General features: G+C 50.9%; 2 protein-coding genes across 2 annotated transcripts; one reads left to right on the top strand and one right to left on the bottom strand.

Annotated features, from left to right (window-relative positions):
• Window positions 1-834: 834 nt before the first annotated feature.
• On the top strand, window positions 835-4803 carry Trappc5 (trafficking protein particle complex subunit 5). Its single transcript, XM_051162919.1, has 2 exons — window positions 835-962; window positions 3811-4803. Exon 2 carries the CDS (start codon window positions 3820-3822, stop codon window positions 4384-4386), a length of 567 nt encoding a protein of 188 aa, XP_051018876.1. The 5' UTR covers window positions 835-962; window positions 3811-3819; the 3' UTR covers window positions 4387-4803.
• Window positions 4804-7834: 3031 nt separating this feature from the next.
• On the bottom strand, window positions 7835-14589 carry Fcer2 (Fc epsilon receptor II). Its single transcript, XM_051161934.1, has 9 exons — window positions 14425-14589; window positions 14175-14228; window positions 13056-13118; window positions 12802-12864; window positions 12563-12625; window positions 12392-12454; window positions 12164-12253; window positions 8314-8465; window positions 7835-8176 (listed from the first exon to the last, which is right to left on the bottom strand). The coding sequence occupies exons 1-9, from the start codon at window positions 14555-14557 to the stop codon at window positions 8066-8068; spliced, it is 792 nt and encodes a 263-aa protein (XP_051017891.1). The 5' UTR covers window positions 14558-14589; the 3' UTR covers window positions 7835-8065.
• Window positions 14590-18642: the final 4053 nt, after the last annotated feature.

The raw sequence follows: 18642 nt of genomic DNA, 5'->3' as shown, positions 1-18642 counted from the left end.
AACCAACAACCAATGGATAAACAGCACAAAAAGTTAAGGGGCTCGGTGTGTGTGTGTGTGTGTGTGTGTGTGTGTGTGTGTGTGTGTCTCAATGGATAAAGTAAAAGTGTGAAGACCTGAGTTTGATCCTGAGCGCCCACACCACAAAACAAAACAAAGCAACAACAACAAACTGAGTGTGTTGGTTTACACCCGTAACCCCAGAACTGCTGCCAATGGGGTGTTTGTGGGACAGACAGACAGATTCCCTGAGATGCTAGCCAGCTAAAAGAAATGTTTTCCCCAGGTTCAGTAACTAGACCCTGTCTTAAAAATAAGGTCCAGAGCCTCTGGCCTCTGCACCCAAGAGTGTTGGGCACATGGACACACAGACACACAAAGGAGATACAAGGGGGTCAGATGCCTCCGTAGGTAGAATTACTGTTAGTGTTGCTGCTGTTACTACTACTAACTAAAGGATCGGTATCTACACCTTCTACGGAAGATGGAAAAACACCCCTTAGATCAAGTGTCCTCCTTCATCCACAGGTAAAAATCAATTATAGGGGCAAATTGCGGGTAAATACATCAAGCCCACACCTCAAGAATATACATAAGAAAACATGGGGCGTTTACGTTCTCCTAGGACAGAGTACTTGCGCGCCACCCCCTTGTTCAAAGGCCAGCTCCCACAAAGCAAGACCTCCTAGCCCACTGCAGGGAGGAGCTCTGGGTCGCTGAGGTGGAGCACGCGCGCCCCCTGGCGTCCGCTCTCGGTCACAGCGTCGCCCCGCCTTCCGTGTGCGCGCACCGTCTAACCCATACACGCCTGCGCACTAGGAGGCCTTTTTGACAACGTCATCAGGAAGTTCCGCTGAACGTACGGCTGCCGAGTTCCGGTGGAGACCTCTCTATACCGGAGAACCTAGTCCGGTGTGTACGGCCCTCGTCTGTTTTCTGTGCATCTCGAGCAGCGTTCCCGGGTCAGTCGGCTTTGGGTTTTCCTGGGGGTGGTAGTGGTGGTGATGCGAGTTCCGGTGTCCCGGACCTTGAGCAGCCCAGCCTAGCTTCCCAGTGCAGCCGAGTGGCGCTCTCCGCACGGTCCCCTCCCCAGCTGGGGTGCGGGAAGGTCCAATCCTAGTCCCCCAAGACCCTGTCCTTGGGTCGTGCTTTGTAGCGGCGGGCTGTCGGCTCCAAGCCATCCTCCAGAAGTGACGAGGGCTTCACCTGGAGACGCATCAGGGCCCTCAATCTCCGGATTCCATTTTGGTCTCCCTTCACGGTTGCGGCTCCCTGCTGCAGGCACGGGAGGTCGAGATCCGTGCAGCTTTCCAGAGAGTTTGTGGGAGTGCGAGTATCTCTTAAGTGTTAAGGGTCACTGTGGAGACGGATTCCTTAGTGATAAATAGACACCTTTCTCCGACCCACCCCCTCCCCACTCAGGATATAGGGTTGGGGTTTTTCTGCACTCGCTCTTGACTTGGCCTTGAATCACCCCAGCCACTTACTGTCATTTACTTTTTTTTTTTTTTTAAAGATTTATTTATTATGTATACAGTATGCACCAGATCACATTATAGATGGTTGTGAGCCACCATGTGGTTGCTGGGAATTGAACTCAGGACCTCTGGAAGAGCAGCAGCCAGTGCTCTTAACCGCTGAGCCATCTCTCCAGGCCCCTGTCGTTTACTTTTTTCCCCTGGCTTTCCCGAAGGGAGTTGTGCAGGAGGATCTCTAGGGTAGTCAGAGCTGGATGCCAGCTAGGGAGAACATCACTGACTGTCCTCTGTTCCCTCTCCCTTCCTCACCTCCCGCCTCCCCCACCCCCCTCATCCCCCCTCGACCCCCCCCCCCCCCCCCCCCCCCCCGCTTTAAAGGCAGGGTGTATTAGAGCTTTTCTCATCGTCGCGGTGGTTAAATATCTGACAAAAGCAACCAAAAGAACAGGTCTGTTATATTTGACCATCGACAAGACGTGGCACTAGAGTGAGGCAGCTGGTCGAATTGCATTTAGCCAGAAAGCAGAAAGAGAGGAGTGCTGGTGCCCAGCGTTGCACCAGATAATTTTATTGTTTTGATTCAGCTTTAGGGTGGTGGTGCCCACATACAGAGTGGGTCTTCCCTGAGTTAAACCTGTCTGGTGAGTCTAGATCTTTTTTTGTTTTTTGTTTTTTGTTTTTTGTTTTTTTGAGACAGGGTTTCTCTTGTGTTGCCTTGGCTGTCCTAGAACTCACTCTGTAGACCAGACTGGCCTCAAACTCACAGTGATCCGCCTGCCCCTGCCTCTCTGAGTACTGGGATTAAAGACATGTGACACCCCCTCCGGCTGATTCTAAATCTTGGTGATGAAAAGGGTCTCACTGTGGCCTCAGCAGTCCTGGAACTCATCCGGGCTGGCCTCTTTCTGCCATCCTATTGCCTGAGGCTCCATAGCTTTATGTCGTCTCTGTATTCTCTCGACTTTCAGTTTTCACCATCCCACTGCCACGTACTAGCAGCTTAAAAATGACATTTTTATTTATCCAACGTGTATTTTTGTGTGCATATGTGAGTATGCATGGACAGCTTTTGAGAGTGAGTTTTCTCCTTTCACTCTCTGGGTTCTCGGATCAAACTGGGGTTAACAGACAAGTGTCTTTACCTCCTGAGCCACCGTCTTGCCGGCGCCATTGATAGTTCTTTAGGAAGGCACTTTATTTGTCTGAGGGTTTATTTTATGTGACGATTGTTCTATTTGCACATACGTATGTGCATCATGCGTGTGCCTCAGCAGAGGACCTCCTAGCACTAGTTACAGATGGTTGTGGATCACTTTGTGGGGGCTGGAATTTAAACCCGATCTCCCTCTAAGAGCAAAACATGATCTTAACTGCTGAACCACGTTTCCAGCTCTTTTTATTTTTATTTTTTATTTTTTTGTCGGAGGGTTTTCAAGACAGGGTTTCTCTGTGTAGCCTTGGCTGTCCTGGACTTGCTTTGTAGACCAGGCTGGCCTCAAACTCACAGCAATCCTCCTGCCTCTGCCTCCTGAGTGCTGGGATTAAAGGCATGTGCCACCATGCCCGGCTACTTTTTTTTTTTTGAGACAGTTGGTCTCAAACTCCAAATATAGCAGAGGATGACCTCATGATCCTTCTCCTTTGGCTTCTACCTCCTGAGTCCCGAGATTACAGAAGTGTGCCACTGTACATGACTTTGTGTTGTGCTGGGACTCAAACCCAGGATTTCATGCATGCTAGGTGAGCACTGTACTGACTGAGCCATATCCCCAAGAAATCTCTTGGGCCTCCGACTTTGGGGTGGCTTCCATTGCTCCCTGTTAGTCCCCTTTCAAGACTTCTTTTCCGTTTTTTATTTTTAATTATGTATTCGCATGCGTGCCACGGTGTGGGTTTATGCATGGGATTTGCAGTGCCAGCAGAGGCCAGAAGCGTTGATGTCTGCTGGTGCTGGAGTTTCGGGCGGTTGTGAGTCACCTCAAGTGGGTGCTGGGAACTGATCTCAAGTGCTTCGCAAGAGCAGTACATGCTCTGAAGTGCTGAGCCAGCTCTCTGTCTTCTCTAGTCCTCATCTCTTTTCTCCGCTGGCAGGCAAGATCGGAAAGCTCTCTAGTATTTGTGCTTTTTTTTTTTTCCTCCAAACCTTATGGCGTGTGTTGTACCAGCACTTTGAGTGTCCGCTTTCCTTGTCATCTGTTTGGCGCTACAGTACTCGGCGCTGGGACAGGTGGGTTGTGTGGGTGTTCCAGAGTTCCCTCCTGCTTCTCCCTCTGGTCCTTGCTGCTAAGCCTCATCCATCCATCCATCGCCCTGCCTTTTGTTCTCCCCGCAGGCTTGTGGCATGGAGGCGCGATTCACGCGCGGGAAGTCCGCGCTACTCGAGCGTGCGCTGGTGCGGCCGCGCACCGAGGTGAGCCTGAGCGCCTTTGCCCTTCTCTTCTCTGAGCTGGTGCAGCACTGTCAGAGTCGTGTCTTCTCTGTGGCCGAACTTCAGGCCCGACTGGCTGCCTTGGGCCGCCAGGTGGGCGCTCGGGTCCTAGATGCCCTGGTGGCTCGCGAAAAGGGTGCCCGGCGCGAGACCAAGGTGCTGGGTGCACTGCTGTTCGTCAAGGGCCCGGTGTGGAAGGCTCTGTTCGGCAAGGAGGCGGATAAGCTAGAGCAGGCCAACGATGATGCCCGCACTTTCTACATCATTGAGAGAGAGCCGCTCATCAACACCTACATCTCGGTGCCCAAGGAGAACAGCACACTCAACTGCGCCAGCTTCACAGCGGGCATCGTGGAGGCAGTGCTCACGCACAGCGGCTTCCCCGCCAAGGTTACAGCACACTGGCACAAGGGGACCACACTCATGATCAAGTTCGAAGAGGCTGTTATTGCCCGAGATCGGGCCTTGGAGGGACGCTGACCCCACAGGAGATAAAGGATGAGCAGATCCTGTTCCCAAGCCTGTGTTGTGTCTTGTGTAGGGGTGTCAGATCTGCCCACACCCTGATCCTGGCCCTATGTCCCAGGACGAGAGAGTATGGAGGCAAGCTTGCCAGGCCTAGGTGAAGCGTGGAGAAGTGGACAATTGGCTGAGCTGGTTCTGCCGTTCAGATGAGGTTGGAGGCTTGGGTATACTGGGGATATAGGGCATCTATGGGATTATCGTTGGAGCCTGCAGGCTGGACGGGGAGGGCAGGGATATGAGGTTAAGAAGGACCAGGGCCTGGCAAAGTGCCAGTGCTGCAGCCCAGTTGTTAGAGTGCTCTGTGTTTGATTCCTTCAGCCACAGAAACTGGGCATAGTGGTCAAATTGCCCACCACAACACTAGGAATAGAGAGGGGGGGGGGGATAGAAGCTCAGGGCCACCCTCTGCTACCCAGCAAGTTTGAGACCAGCTTCGACAGCACCGGACTCTTTGTTAAACAAGTGTCAGGCAGGGGTACTCGTCCTTTGAAACTCACTTTTCCTTAATCTACCTTTGCTCTTTAAAACAAAACAAAACAAAACAAAACGGATAGTAAAGTAGTGGGCGTGGCTGTGCCTAAATCATGGAGAGTGGTTAGTCTCCCTGTAGACCTTTCCTGCTCAAAGTGGCCTGTGGCCTGTCAGCGTCAGCAGTGTTGCCAGCATCATTACTGTCAGCATCAGCATCAACACCAGCGTCATTATCAGTGTCCACATCATTGTCCAACATGCAGAGTTACTGGACGAGAGTTTGCATCTCAGCCCCATCCCCAGAGGTGTCCATGGGTCTCATTTTGAGAAGCGGGTACTTCAGGGCATCAGAGTCACCTGGAGGACATTTTAAAACTCAGGTACTTAAAACCAACCCAAAACCAAACGAACCAAAATACTGTAGGTTTTACTCCTACGGTCAGATTCTGGAGTTTTGGGGTATGCCTAAGAAATTGTGTCTGGTACGTTGTGGAGAGCTGCCACGTGCCCCAGGGATCACACTGAGAGCAGTGGCACACCAGCCTCTCAAAATGGGAAGGGCCCAGAATCATCTGGAAGCTTGGAGGGTTTTAAGGTTGACATTTAAAAAATTTATTCTGCGACAGATTGCTGTCAGCCCAGGCCAGCTTCAGCCTTGCTCCATATTTAAGGATGACCAAGAATTTCCAACCCTGATGACTCTATCTTAGGTTAGGCGTTTAACTTAGTGGCTCATTATTACTATTACTAACATTACTATTTTCAGCAGAGTCTCAACTATGTTGTCCTGGCTGACCTGGAACTCACTATGTAGACCAGGCTGGCCCCAAACACACCGAGGTCTGCTTACCTCCCTAGTGCTGAGATTAAAGTTGTGCACCACCACCCAGGCTATTATTATTATTTTTTAAAAAAGACTTTCTATTTATGTGTATGTTTGTATGTGGGCTTGTGGACTTGAATGCAGGTGACTGGAGGCCGGAAGTGGGCATCAGACCCCCTAGTGCTCTTGCAGTTGGAGTGTGAGTGTTGCTGTCAGAACTCCCATCCTTAGGGAGAGCAGTGTGTTTTTAACTGCTGAGCCATCGCTCCAGCCCCTCCACTTTATTTTTAAAAATTACGTTTACTTGTTTTGTGTGTGCATGTAGAGCCAGAGGTGGACGTGAGATGTCTTCCTCAGTTGCATTCCACCTTAAACATCTTTAAAAAATGTGTTTATGTTACTTAAGTGTGTGGTGCTGCACATGCCACAGGATAGTGTGGAAGTGAGAGGCTGGCTTTGGGCACTCGGTTCTTTCCTTCCACTACGTAGACTCAGGAGACTCAGGGATTGACCCTCCTCTTACTTTGCTCTCATGGATTTGGCCAGGCTTGCCTAAAGCCATGGAGTCCAAGCTTATGTGGATTATAAGCAAGCACCAACCCACCTGGCTGAGATCACATGCTTCTGAGCCTCGCTGCTACCCCTACCTAGCATGTTAAAATGATGCAGAAAGAGAAATAGCCAAGTGTAAGTTCCTTATCAGTTGTGCTGCATTCTCAAAGGGGGCACCAAGTCTCTGATACTGTCAGCTTATACCCGAAGGAGAACACCCTCCCCTTCCCACAGCGGGGGTTCCCTCCCATACCCGGGGTTAGTCATAAACCACAGCCAAACACCTGTTTCCACCAGGTGATCCTTTATTAAGCAGGGAGGGGGGAGGGGGAGGAGGGAAGAAAAGTTAAAGTGCTTTCTGACTCAGGCAGAAAAACAGCAGCCAGTGACCTTGCAGGTTTTTTTTTTTTTTTTTTTTTTTTTTAACAGAGAAAGGGGAAGGGCTGTGTTAGAAAGGGCTAGGATGCAGTTGGTATATTTTGAGTGGGCATGTTAATGAGGTGAACCAAGGGGGCTTTTGATTGCTGGACTTTAATACTTTTAATAGCTGAACCTTGGTAGTCAGCCTCAGGAGGAGGAAGTGGCCAAATAAGGGACTAGACCTTGGTGGCTAGTTTTAGGAATGCGACCTAACAGTTTTTAAAGCAAGGCAGAGGGCATGAGAAAGAAGGACAAGACCTCTCAGAGCCCAGCTCGCCAGGGTCCTTTCAATGCCTGCTGCACCAGGAGCACACCTGGTGTAGCCTCCAAGGAGGGTCGTGGGGACCAGCCATGATCCCATTTCACTGATGCAAGCAAATTTGATGGGAGGACTCACTCCCAGACTGGGTGGGGGGGCAGGGGGACCGCACTCTGTTCTCTGGTGTTGGAGGAAGGGGAAAATTTGAGAGGAGGTGGGGTGTGCAGAAGAAGCCTGAGAAATCTGTATTCTCAGCACCTCCCTGACCTCAGCTGCCCACATGCATGGCGGTAGGGGAGGGCAGAGGGAATGGGATGGTCACCTTAGCTGGAGAGCAGTAGAGACTTTCTGGGGAGCCGGCAGGAGCTGGCATCCACCAGCTGCTTTAGTGTGGGTGGGAGCATAAGCACAGAGGCCTTTCGTCACAGAGTGGGACCCAGGCTTTGGTAGGGGTGTCCTCAGGGCCTGGCTGTTTCCACGGTGAATGTGGGAAGAAATTTAGAAGAGGGTGGGAAGAGGTTTGTCAGGGTTCATTTCCTGAAGTGGTTTCTGTTGGAGAGGCTAAGAGGCCAGCTAGCTCGCATGTGGCCAGCTGCTCACACACCCAGGCATCCAGGTAGTCCCGGCAGAAGGCGTCATTCCACCGACCGGAGGACCCCCGCATCATTACACAGTCCTCACCCTGGCCCCAGTTGTTGGGCTCCCCTGGACTCCAGTTCCTGGAACAAGAAACACTTCCAGCCATAGGATGTGATGAGGGAGGTGTCCCTTCTCTGCAGGTCTTTCTAGCCTGAGCGCTGCGAGCCCCGCCCCCTGCCCCGCCCCGCCCCGCCCATTCCTCCGTTCATAGCCTTTGGCCATCTGTACCTGTGCCTCCTCCTACCCATGCAGCCCAAGGCCCACCTTTCCAATCTGTGCTTGCTGCTCACTTCCTTGGCCCTTCATCCTTTCCCTGTGGCTAAGAAGGCTAAGAAGTCCAGAACCCAGGGCTCTCCTTCATCTGTGGCCTGTAGCACCTTTCCTTGAGCCCTGGACTCTGCCGCGAGGTACTCAGGAGCCTGCTCCCTCCTTGGTGTTTCTCCCACCTCACTTGTTTCCCAGAAGCCCCCTTACCTATAATCCACAGGGCTCTCGTCCATCCATGTGAACTGTCCCTCCATATGGAGATCCTGGAGGCCAATCCAGGAATCCCTTTTGTTCATGTGTTTCATCAGGAAATCCTAGAGGGATATGTGTATGGTCCTTCCCATCCATCCATGGCCAGAGTGGGATATCTACCCTCCACTTCCCCCTCCCACCCCCTCACCCCCCACCGACTCCCCCCTGCTGCCCATAGTCTATATGGAGCTCAAGCCACCTGCTCCTCCTGGCTGTGAATGCTGACTAGCCGCCCTTCCAGGTCACTGCAGGTGTACCGGGCCTGGATCCACTGCTTGGAGCCTTTGCCAAAATAGTAGCACTTCTGTTGGAAATGGAGCCAGTCCTTGGGGCACGTGTTGCATGCAGTTCCTGGGGCCACACATAAAAGAAAGGCTCAGGAGTACTGTGGTGTGTAATGTCTCTCCCACTGTCATCTGGGGATCTGGGCTGGAAGAACTGTCCTGATCCTGATCCTCCGAGCTTAGAGCCCAACAGCGCCAGTCAGCAGATTGCTTTCTGTGTGGGATCCCCGAAACTGGCCAGTTCCTTGGTGGGGCCTTCTCAGCCACCCACATTATCACCACAGAAACCTCAGCAGTTAGCAGAATGACATTTGTCACTAACCTCATCATTAATACCTCAACTGTTAAGGCCAGCAAGAAACAGCCAAGGCCAGCCCCAACAAGCCGCCAACATGTGAAACATTCCCAGTTTCAAAGTTACTAGCATCTAACAAACACCCCCATGGCTAGCAATACCTCAACTACCAGAAGCATCACCAAAGACTACTCAGCCACCCCACCAGCACAGACACCTCAGCTACTCCCCACAGACCCTTCAGCTACCCCAGCCCCGTATACACTTCAACTAGCCCCACCCTCATAGATACCTCAGCTACTCCCACCCACACAGATACTTCAGCTACCCCCGACAGATACCTCAGCACAGCACCGCCCCTATAGACACTGCAGCGCCCCCTCAGTCAAAGCAGAGATTAAAAGCATGTATGGCTTTGGCAGAACACCCAAATTCTGTTCCTTAGCACTCACATTAGATGCCTCACAACTGTTTGTAACTGCAGCTGTATGCATCTGGTCTCTGCAGGTGCACTGAACTCACTTGCACAGTACCCCTCCATAATTTAAAGTAGGTATTAAGAGAAATGAAAGAGTAAGGGATGGAGGGAGAGAGAGAAGGAGAGAGAGAGAGGGAGAGAGAGACAGACAGACAGACAAGACAGACAGACAGACAGACACACACACACACACACACACACACACACACACACACACACACACACTGGGAAAAGTTTCCTGGATGTCATACCTAGGGACAGTCCCAGAGCTGAGCTCAGACCCCAGGGTGTGGGGCCGGATTTGTATGTGGAAGATGTCCCAGTGGGTAAAGCACTGAGCAAGCAGCAGGGCCTGAATTTGGATCTTGTGGATGAATGCATCCGCACTTCTAGTTCTGTGGTAATGTGAGAAGCAGAGTGTGTGTGCACGTGGCATGTGCGCGCGGCGTGTGTGTGTGTGTGTGTGTGTGTGTGTGTGTGATGTGTGTATGTGACATGTGCACATTTGGTCTGTGTATGTGGTGTGTGTGCATGTGGCATGCGTGACCATAATGTGTATCTGATGTGTGTGCATGTATTATGCATTTGTGTATGTGGTCTGTGCATATGGTGTGTGCGTATTTGGTCTGTGTATATGGTGTGTGTGCATGTGGTATCCCTGTGGTGTGTATATGTGGTATATGTGTATGTGGTGTGTATATTTGGTGGTGTGAATGTGGTCTGTGTATTGATGGATGTGTCGTTGGTCTGTGTATGTGGTGTGTGTGTGTGTGTAGGTTGTCTGTGTATGTGGTATGTGTGTATGTGGTGTATGTAGGTTTTGTGTGTGTATATACATGTGGGAGTGTATGTAGTATGTGTGTGTATGTGGTATGTGTGTGTAGCGGGATGTATGTGTGTATATGTGAAGTGTGCTGTTTGTGTATATGGTGTGTTGATATGTATGTGTGATGTGCACATGGTATACATGTGTGTATGTGTGAGTTATCTGTGGTGTGTATGCATGTGTGTGCTCAGGGAAAGGGTAAGAGGTTGGAAATCTGTGGGCACTGAACACGACCTAGAGTCCCCTCATTATCTACCACAAGAAACCCCAGGGGTTTTCTGCTGGGATCCCCAGAGCCGCACGTCCCAGGGGATGGGGACGCCTTCTGACCAACCAAAGTTCCTTCCTCTAATCTTATCCCTCTGGGGCAGCTGGGACTTTCCAGATGTGGAAGGCAAAGGAGTCAAGGGCAGTGAGGCATTGGTGCTGGGAGGGCCGCCCTGCAATCTCACTCATATCCCATGCTAAAGGCACTACAGTGGCTCTTGCTGCAAGCTTGTTGGCCTCCTGGGATCAACGCTATTTCCGTCTGTGCCATCCCTGGTGGAGATGTCATGGCCCTTAGCATTGAGAGGGGCAGTCTATGGAGGCTGCTGTGGTGGGACACGAACAAGGAAAGGGTCCCCTCATGCTGGAGTCTGGGAGGAGCCTCTCAACAGCAGAGAGGCAAGCGTTTCAGAGCAGTTAGCATTTGCTTTGAAGGCTGCCGGCATAGAGATGGTGACGTGGATATCACTGTATTCTTTCCACACGTGGACACTTTATATTAAAACAACAATGAACAACGCTCTCAGGTGGGACTTCCTTCCTCGCCCAGCTATGGTCTAGGACTATCAAACAAGACTGTTGGTTCTGTTTACAGTAAGAATGTCCTGTCTTCCAACAACCCTGTGACCAGTTGTAACCCTCTTGGGACCTGCCCTGTGATCTCATTGATCATGGGGACCTCAGTTTGGATCCCCAGAACAACTAAAGCTGGACCTGGCAGCCTGCACCTATAATCCCAGCATCCCTATAGCCTGGCATATGCAGTGGCTAACAGCAAGAGATGAGGTTGTCCTCTGACTTCCACACATGTACCACGGCACATGTGCACCCCCACTCCCACCCTGTCATTGCCAACACACACACACACACACACACACACACACACACACACACACACACACAGTAGAGGGAGAGAACCAACTCCTGAAAGTTGCCCTCTGATCTCCACACATGTGCCATGGCCTGTATATCCTCCACCACAAAACAAGGATGTAGTTCAGCTGGTGGAGGGCTTGCTTGCCCTGGGTCCCATCCTCAGCGCTGCATACACTGGGCACTGCAGGGCATGCCTGCATCCCAGCACTTGGAAAGCAGAGGCAGGAGAATGAGAAGTTCAAGGTCATCTTGGCTCCACAGTGAGTTCCAGACCATCCTGAGCTACAGGAGACCCTGTCTTAAAAAAAGAAAAGAAGAAGAAGAAGAAAAGAGAAAGGGAGGTGGAGAGGAAAGTCCTCAGAAAATATGGCTACTGTTCTCATTTTTAATCCTGGAGGAAAAGGAACACATACTTGATTGTTCAGTTCTAGCCTGTACCTTATATGTTCTACCTCTCTCCCTTGCTCCATCCAGAATACAAAAAACCATATCGATTTTGTGTTACATATTGCAGACAAAAGAAATAAAATATAAAAATAATGTAATGCACGTTAAAATCTTTCTGGGCAAACTCCAATTCTGCTTCATGTCGGCTTGTCCTGAAATTCTCTGAATCGAAGACAAAGATTCTGTTTTATCTTAGTTGAGATCCCTAGAGGGTTAGGGAAACTCCCCAGGCTGCTCCTGGGGTTCACAGCATGGAGCTGTTCCTCTGTCCCTACTTCCCCTGAAATGGTTTCTGATGACCATATCTCCCACTAAGTCTGACTGGGCACACAACAGGAATGGAGGGAAGCTAGTGGTGGCTAGCGTTACCCCTGGAGGAGGGAGCCAGTGTGGACTCTGTCCGCTTCAACAGAGGGTGTCCTATGTCCTCATCTGTCTTGGTCCCAACATAGACTCGGATCCATGAACATCATACACGATGCCACACAGTCGTGTCAGGTCAGCCACCTCACATGGCACACACAGGAAGTCACAGGATGTGGTTACGGGCCACCATGGAAGGTAGGTCAGACTCACCCTTTGACATTAGTACCTCTATCCATAATTTCGCCACCTCTTCCTGGAGTTTCTCCAGAGAATCTGAGGCTGTGCGCTTCTCATTCAAGCCTTGGGGGGCAGGGGGTGGTGGTGGGGGAAACCAGGGATAGAGTGCAGCATTCAGTGACTGACTGGCACCTCCCAGCACCCTGCCCCCCCCCCCCCCCCCCCAGTTTGCCCACTTCTCCTAGCCATTCCGGGTCTCACCCAGGGATTTGACATTGATTACATCCTCCTGGAGTCTGTTCAGGTTCTGGGAGAGCTCAGAGTCTGAAAGGCGTGGACACCGGTGCAGCGCTCAGAGACTGACTGGCATCTCCCAGCGCCACCCCCTCCCTACTCAGTTTACCCATTTCCCCTGGCCGCTCCGAGTCTCACTCTGGGATTCGATGTTGGTTAGGTCCTCTTGGATTTTGTTCAGGTTCTGGGACAGTTGAGAGTCTGAAAGGGGTATGTCGGGCCTCAGAGATGATGCATATGGGTCATCCCTTCCCCTCCCCCCTTTCTCTTTTCCTTTCATTCCCCACCCCCACCCCGAGTTGGGCCTCCAGCTTCATGTGTCCCTGTGGTTCTTGGGCGAGGGGGGGCACTTCCTGCTTCGTTCCCCGTTGTCTTACCCTGAGTTTTCATTTGCTTCTGTTCAGCTTGGAGCTCTTGCATGCTTTGTGACATCTGAGCAGCTGCCCACAGAACAGAAGAGCTTGGTGGTAAAAAGGTTCCTCCGTTCCCCCCATCGCCCCCTCTCTCTATTGGGCTCCCTGCTTCCTGTATGGTTTGCAGCAGGGCATGGCTGGTCACCACTAACTATCCAAGGCCTCCCCAGCCCTTTTCTCCTTCCCCATCCCAGACTGACAGGAGGTGACGTGCTCACCCTCGGATTCCTGGGCCAGTTGATTACTCTGGTACCTTTCTAAGTCCTTGGAAACACGAGAGACTGGGACGGAGGGAGGAAGAAGAGGGATTTTTAATCACAAAGACCCACGTTCAGTCCATCCTTTCCCCTTCCCTTGCTCTTCCTCCCTTCCCTCTCCTCCTCCCCTCCCATCCTTTCTACTTCCCTTGATAGGCAGCTTGTAACACTCTCACAGCTGTCTTGCTTCCGACTCCTGACCCCACAGGCCGACACGCACACCCTCCCCAGTTAAGGTGTATTTCATCCCGGTCCTCAGTGCAGTGGCCTTTTTCACATCATCACAACAACTGCAGCTTTAAAGAGTATATATTTTGGATGGAGCAAGGGAGGGCTAGAACATAGGAGGTACAGGCTAGAACTGAATAATCAGGCGTGTTCTCCAGGATTAAATATGAGAACAGAGGGCTGGAGAGGTGGCTCAGGGGTGAACAGCAGCGGCTGTTTCCAACAACCACATGGTGGCTATAGTGAGATCTGCTGCCCTCTTCTGGTACGTAGGCACACATGCAGGCAGAACATTGTATATGTAAACATGAGAACAGTGACCACATTTTCTGAGGACTTTCCTCTCCACCTCCCTTGCTCTTTCTTTCTTTCTTTTTCTTGGACAGAGTCTCATGTAGCTCAGGATGGTCTGGGATTCACTATATAGCCAAGGATGACCTTGAACTTCTGACTCTTCTGCCTCGACGTTTCAAGTGCTGCGATTGCCAGGTGTGCAGTGGCTGGGGATGGGACCCAGGGCAAGCACTCCACCAGCTGAACTACACTCCCAGCCTTGGAGGCCTTAATCTTTCTTTACTTGTTAGCTCGCACCCATGTTACAGAAGGGCAAAGGGAGGCCCAAGTGATTCTGTGAACCCTGAAATCCGAACAGAAATCAGGTAACAGACAATGCTGCTTCTCTAGACTTTGAAAAAGCCTCCTACTGGGATAGAGGTAATGTAACCTGCCCATTTGGTTCCCCAGGGAGAGGATGACATTGAGGCAGCCCCCACAGTGGTCAGTGGCAGGGAAATGGCAATAGCAGGCTACCCCAACCTGCACCTCCGCCATCCCGTTTTGACTCCTTCATACCATTCTGGATGGCAGTGTCTCCCAGCTGTTTCAGAGTCTTCTCTGTTTCCCAGTCTAGAGGGGGTCATCAGGAAGAGGAGCAGACAAGAAGAACGGTTATTTGCCTCCTCACACCTGGTAGCTGGGCACGGGGGTATAGGTGAACTAGGGATGCTGGGATGGAACAGAGGATCAGGAGATCAGGTGGGATGGGATGGGAGCTGAATGGCTCGCTGGGCTGGAGAGCTACGTGGGCTGGGGATGTCCTTACGCCATAGGAGAAGCAGGGTCAGCAGGCTGGCACACATTGCTGTGCTCAGCAGCCCCACCAGCACAAGCTGTGTCCCCCGTCTTGCACAGCAACAGCGCTTCCTAGGAGGCTCCCAGTATCCTGTTGGCAGCATGCAGGAGTATTGATGGGTGCAGGAGACTGTGGCTCCTCCCTGGTCTCCCCATCACTCACAGTCTCAACATCTAAGGAGCTTACCCGGAGCCCTACCTGAAGCAGAGGGTCTTAGTGGACCCCAGGCTTCTTTCTTTTTTTTTTAATTGAAAAATAAAATCACTTATATTACATCTCAATTGCTATCCCATCCTGTGCATCCTCCCATTCCTCCCTCCCCTCCCGCTTTCACCCCATTCCCCTTCCCTATGACTGTGACTGAGGGGGACTTCCTCCCCTTGAGTATGATGCCAGGGTATCAAGTTTCTTCTTGACCCCAGGCTTCTTCTTTCTCATTCTTCTCCATGTGCAAACTGTTCCTCACTGTGTCTACTTGTATGGTGCACGTCTGTCAATCCTCCTGAGCTTGCTCTATCTATGTCTCATCTGTGTACCTCTGAGTCTGCCTCTCTGGGCCTGTACAGCCAGAGTCTGTCCACACTCCAGCAAGCAATGGGTCTGACTTCAGTCCAGGTCATTTCCAGAGAGATAGACTTAAAATCAGGAGCTGAGACTCACCCTTCCCTCTTGCAGTGCCTGGCTCTCCCAGCCTCACTTCTAGCGGGCTCGGGCTTTTTGTTTGCTCTGACTTCTAACTCCTTAAGCTTACACTTTGATGGTCACGTCCTAGCTACTCTGGCATCTTTCCCCAACTCTGAGCCCCTTCCCTAGTTACAAGACACCACATCCCAATTTTTGCCTCATATTGAAGCCCACTCCCCAGGCACCATACTTTCCAGATTTCACCCCAATACCCAAGCCCCCCCCCCAACTCTGTCTTGATGTTTCCCTATGCAGGGCCCCCAGCCTCTTCCTTACCCTGGTCTTGAGAACTCATTCTGAATTCCGAGTTCCTGTTCAAATTGGCCTTCAACTCTCTCTGAGCCCCAGCTCTCCAGCTAGGGTAGAGTTTTGCTGGGAAGGTGTTGAGTCACAGAAGGGAGGGTCCCTGAGTTTCCCTGTTCCACCTGGCTGTGTGCCACTGGCACCGGTCAGTTCTCACCTCCCCAATTTACCCTAGATCCTGGACTTTCTTGGAAATTCACCCTCTTGGGTAAAGAGGGACTGAAGAGGCCCCCATCTCTCCCCGGGGAAAGTGAGTGTCATCAGCAGCACCTTCTTACCGGCGTATTCATGCTCCTCCATGGCAATCCTGCTTGTGTCCTTTCCGTGACGGGGCACACACTACCTGCTAAGGTAGTTTTCACTCCACAGATCGTCACAGCTCCGGAGTGACCTGGCTTCAGAGGACATTAGGGTAAGGAAGGTGTCAAGCTTTCGTTATGGGTGTAGGACAGATTTCAGGAGCATTGGCTGATTTTGTTCAGTTCAGGAGTTAAAAGATGAATGTGGTGGTGATCTCGGGAAATAGACGCAGTCTCAGAAGCCTGGGACTACAAACTGAATACCCAGAACATATCCCACAGCAGGCACAGAGCAGGTGTTCAACACGTGTGCAGTGTCAGCTGCTGACTGAAGCTAGAAATGTCTTTCTTAACAGTAAAAGGGGAGGTTGCATCTGCGTGTATGCACATGTGCATTCAGGAACATGTGTGTGTGCAGGTGTGCATGTATATGTGCACATGTAGTGCATGCGTGTGTGCATCGTAAGCTTGTGCCTGTGTGTTAGTGTACATGACTGTGCACGTGTGTGCAGAGGCCAGAGGAGGACATCATGGTCTGGCTCTATCACTTTCTCTCGCTGAGCCTGGAGCTAGGGCAGAGGCCAGAGGAGGACATCATGGTCTGGCGCTGTCACTTTCTCTCCCTGAGCCTGGAGCTAGGTTAGCACCCAGCAAGCCCAGCAATTCTCGTCGCCACCTTCTGACCTCAGCATTAGGATTACAGGCTTACTTTCATGTTTGTATATGACCATACCTGGCTTGCTTACCTTCTATCTATCTATCTATCTATCTATCTATCTATCTATCTATCTATCTATCTATCCATCCATCATCCCTCTATATCCATCCATCATCCAGGCATCCGTCTGTTCATCCATCCATCTACCTGTCTGCCTGTCTGTCTATCCATCTCTCTGTGGGGGCTGCTTGCCCAGCAAGAACACTTACCCACTGAGCCTTGTTTTCAGTCCTTACCCTAGAGGGTTTGTTTGTTTATTTTTTGAGATAGGATCTCTCAGTGCCCTGGAGTTTGTGGCTTGGGCAAGGCAGGAAGTCCAGAAAGTCTCAGGGTTCCTCAGTGCTCACCTTCCTGGTTCTGGGACTCCAGGCATGCACAGCTAGGCCTGGATTTATGTAGGTGCTGGGGACCTGGACTCAGGCTCTCACGCTTGAAGGGCATGGGAACTACCCACTGAGCCATCCTTCGAGTCTGGCCCGGCACACTTAGCAATGCCATGGGGCTGTGGGAAGTCCATTTGAACAACATGCACGGTTAGCACTCCGAACACCGCTGCATCTGACTAAAGTCTTGCTGAAGGGTTCCGTTTGTGTCGCGGCCAGAGAGCATTTTCAGCACTTCTCCCGAGCTTTTGGCTCTTACATTTAAAACACAGTTTTAATTCAATTCTTGTTGACAGTGGTTTTTTTTGTTTTTTGCTTTTTTAATGTCTCATGTAGCCCAGACCTATACACTTCTGACCTCTTTGTCTCTACCTTTCAAGTGATGGGATCTCCAGTGTGTACCACCATGTCCAGTCTATGTAGCACTTGAGATGGAATCTAGAGCTTCACACATGCATGAAGGTAAGCACCCTACCAACTGAGCTTTAGCCCTGGCTCTTTACACATTGACTTTAAAGCAGTACACGCCACAAGCAAGCCTGGCAGTCAACAGCTGTACTTACTGCCTTTGCTGTGTGACTATGGGCAGACTGCCAGTTGTCTTCTGAGTCTTAGGGACATAATGGTATGGGGTGGCCATTCTTTGCTTTAAAGCATCCTAGATTGATTCTGCCATTTGAGGAGGAAGAGGCCAGAGGCATCACTGCTTCTGGGAAGCTGGAGCTGAGGCCCTAGGGACCAGACTTGGGCTGGAATGAACCAGCTTCTCCAACTCATCTACAAAATGGCTGAGCAGCAATTTGACTTTCATTTGTATGCAAAGCCCATATTGGGTGCTCAGTACACCACTGATTGATTGATACTGGAGGAGTTTAGCCTTACTCATGCAATCAAAAGTGTCAGAGCCATCTGTCCACCTCACACATGGCGAGACTGGAACACTGAATCTCGTATCCCTGTCTCTCCACTGTCTGACAACTTGGCCTTATGAGGGAGGCTGCCGCTAACAGTCAGAGTACCAGAACCTCATCACCCAGAGTGTCTCTCTGACCTGAGAAGCCTTGCTCTTGGACAAAACTTTCTATAGCTCCCCATAGCTTTCACTGCTCAGCCTCTAGCTTAACCGTCTCATCTTCTTTGCTCGGCCATGCTAGATTGCAGTATCTTATAAGTAACAACCTCCCGGTACCAACCAGTAGGTATACTGTGTTTTTCATACAAATAGAGTCAAATTGCTGCTTACTCCATTTGTAAATAAGTAAACCAATTTGCTCACCTAAGGAGAAGCCTAGTTCAGGCCCAGGTCTGGATCCCTGAGGCCTAGGCTCATCTCTAAAGCTGAGGCCTATGTGGTTCTTGATTCTTTCTCCGCTATTACCTCTGCTTGCCAACTGGGCTCAGTTGTTGGTCATTCCTGGCTTAGTCAACGGTAGTTTCTTTCAAGGAACCTTTTCTATTTAGTACCCACAAGTAGCTTCTAATACAAAGAGACAAACAAGACACCACACACACACAGACAAACACACACACACACACACACAGACAAACATAGACATATGTGCATACATACATGCACACACACGGACAAGCACTGACGTATGTAGACACACTTAAAGACAAATATCATATGTACATGCATGGACAAACAGACATATGTGCACTCAAATGCATGCACACATACTCTCACACATATAAACACACAACCCACATATAGATACAAACTTACTTGAACTTGGAGTCTGTCCTTGTCCTCCTCGTGTATGTGGGCCAGTTGGAGAGGGCAGCAGGGCCAGGGTGGTAA

The sequence above is a fragment of the Acomys russatus genome, chromosome 19 (genome assembly GCF_903995435.1).
Source record: "Acomys russatus chromosome 19, mAcoRus1.1, whole genome shotgun sequence".
NCBI lineage: Eukaryota > Metazoa > Chordata > Mammalia > Rodentia > Muridae > Acomys > Acomys russatus.
This window is presented reverse-complemented; position numbering and strand designations above follow the sequence as displayed.

Coding starts and splice junctions, on each gene's coding strand:
- Trappc5 (XM_051162919.1), top strand. CDS start 3,820: ATGGAGGCGCGATTCACGCGCGGGAAGTCCGCGCTACTCGAGCGTGCG.
- Fcer2 (XM_051161934.1), bottom strand. CDS start 14,557: ATGCTGCCAACAGGATACTGGGAGCCTCCTAGGAAGCGCTGTTGCTGT. Junction 12,455..12,562: donor AACCAACATCGAATCCCAGA/GTGAGACTCGGA, acceptor CACGCCTTTCAG/ACTCTGAGCTCTCCCAGAAC. Junction 8,177..8,313: donor TTCACAGCCAGGAGGAGCAG/GTGGCTTGAGCT, acceptor ATATCCCTCTAG/GATTTCCTGATGAAACACAT.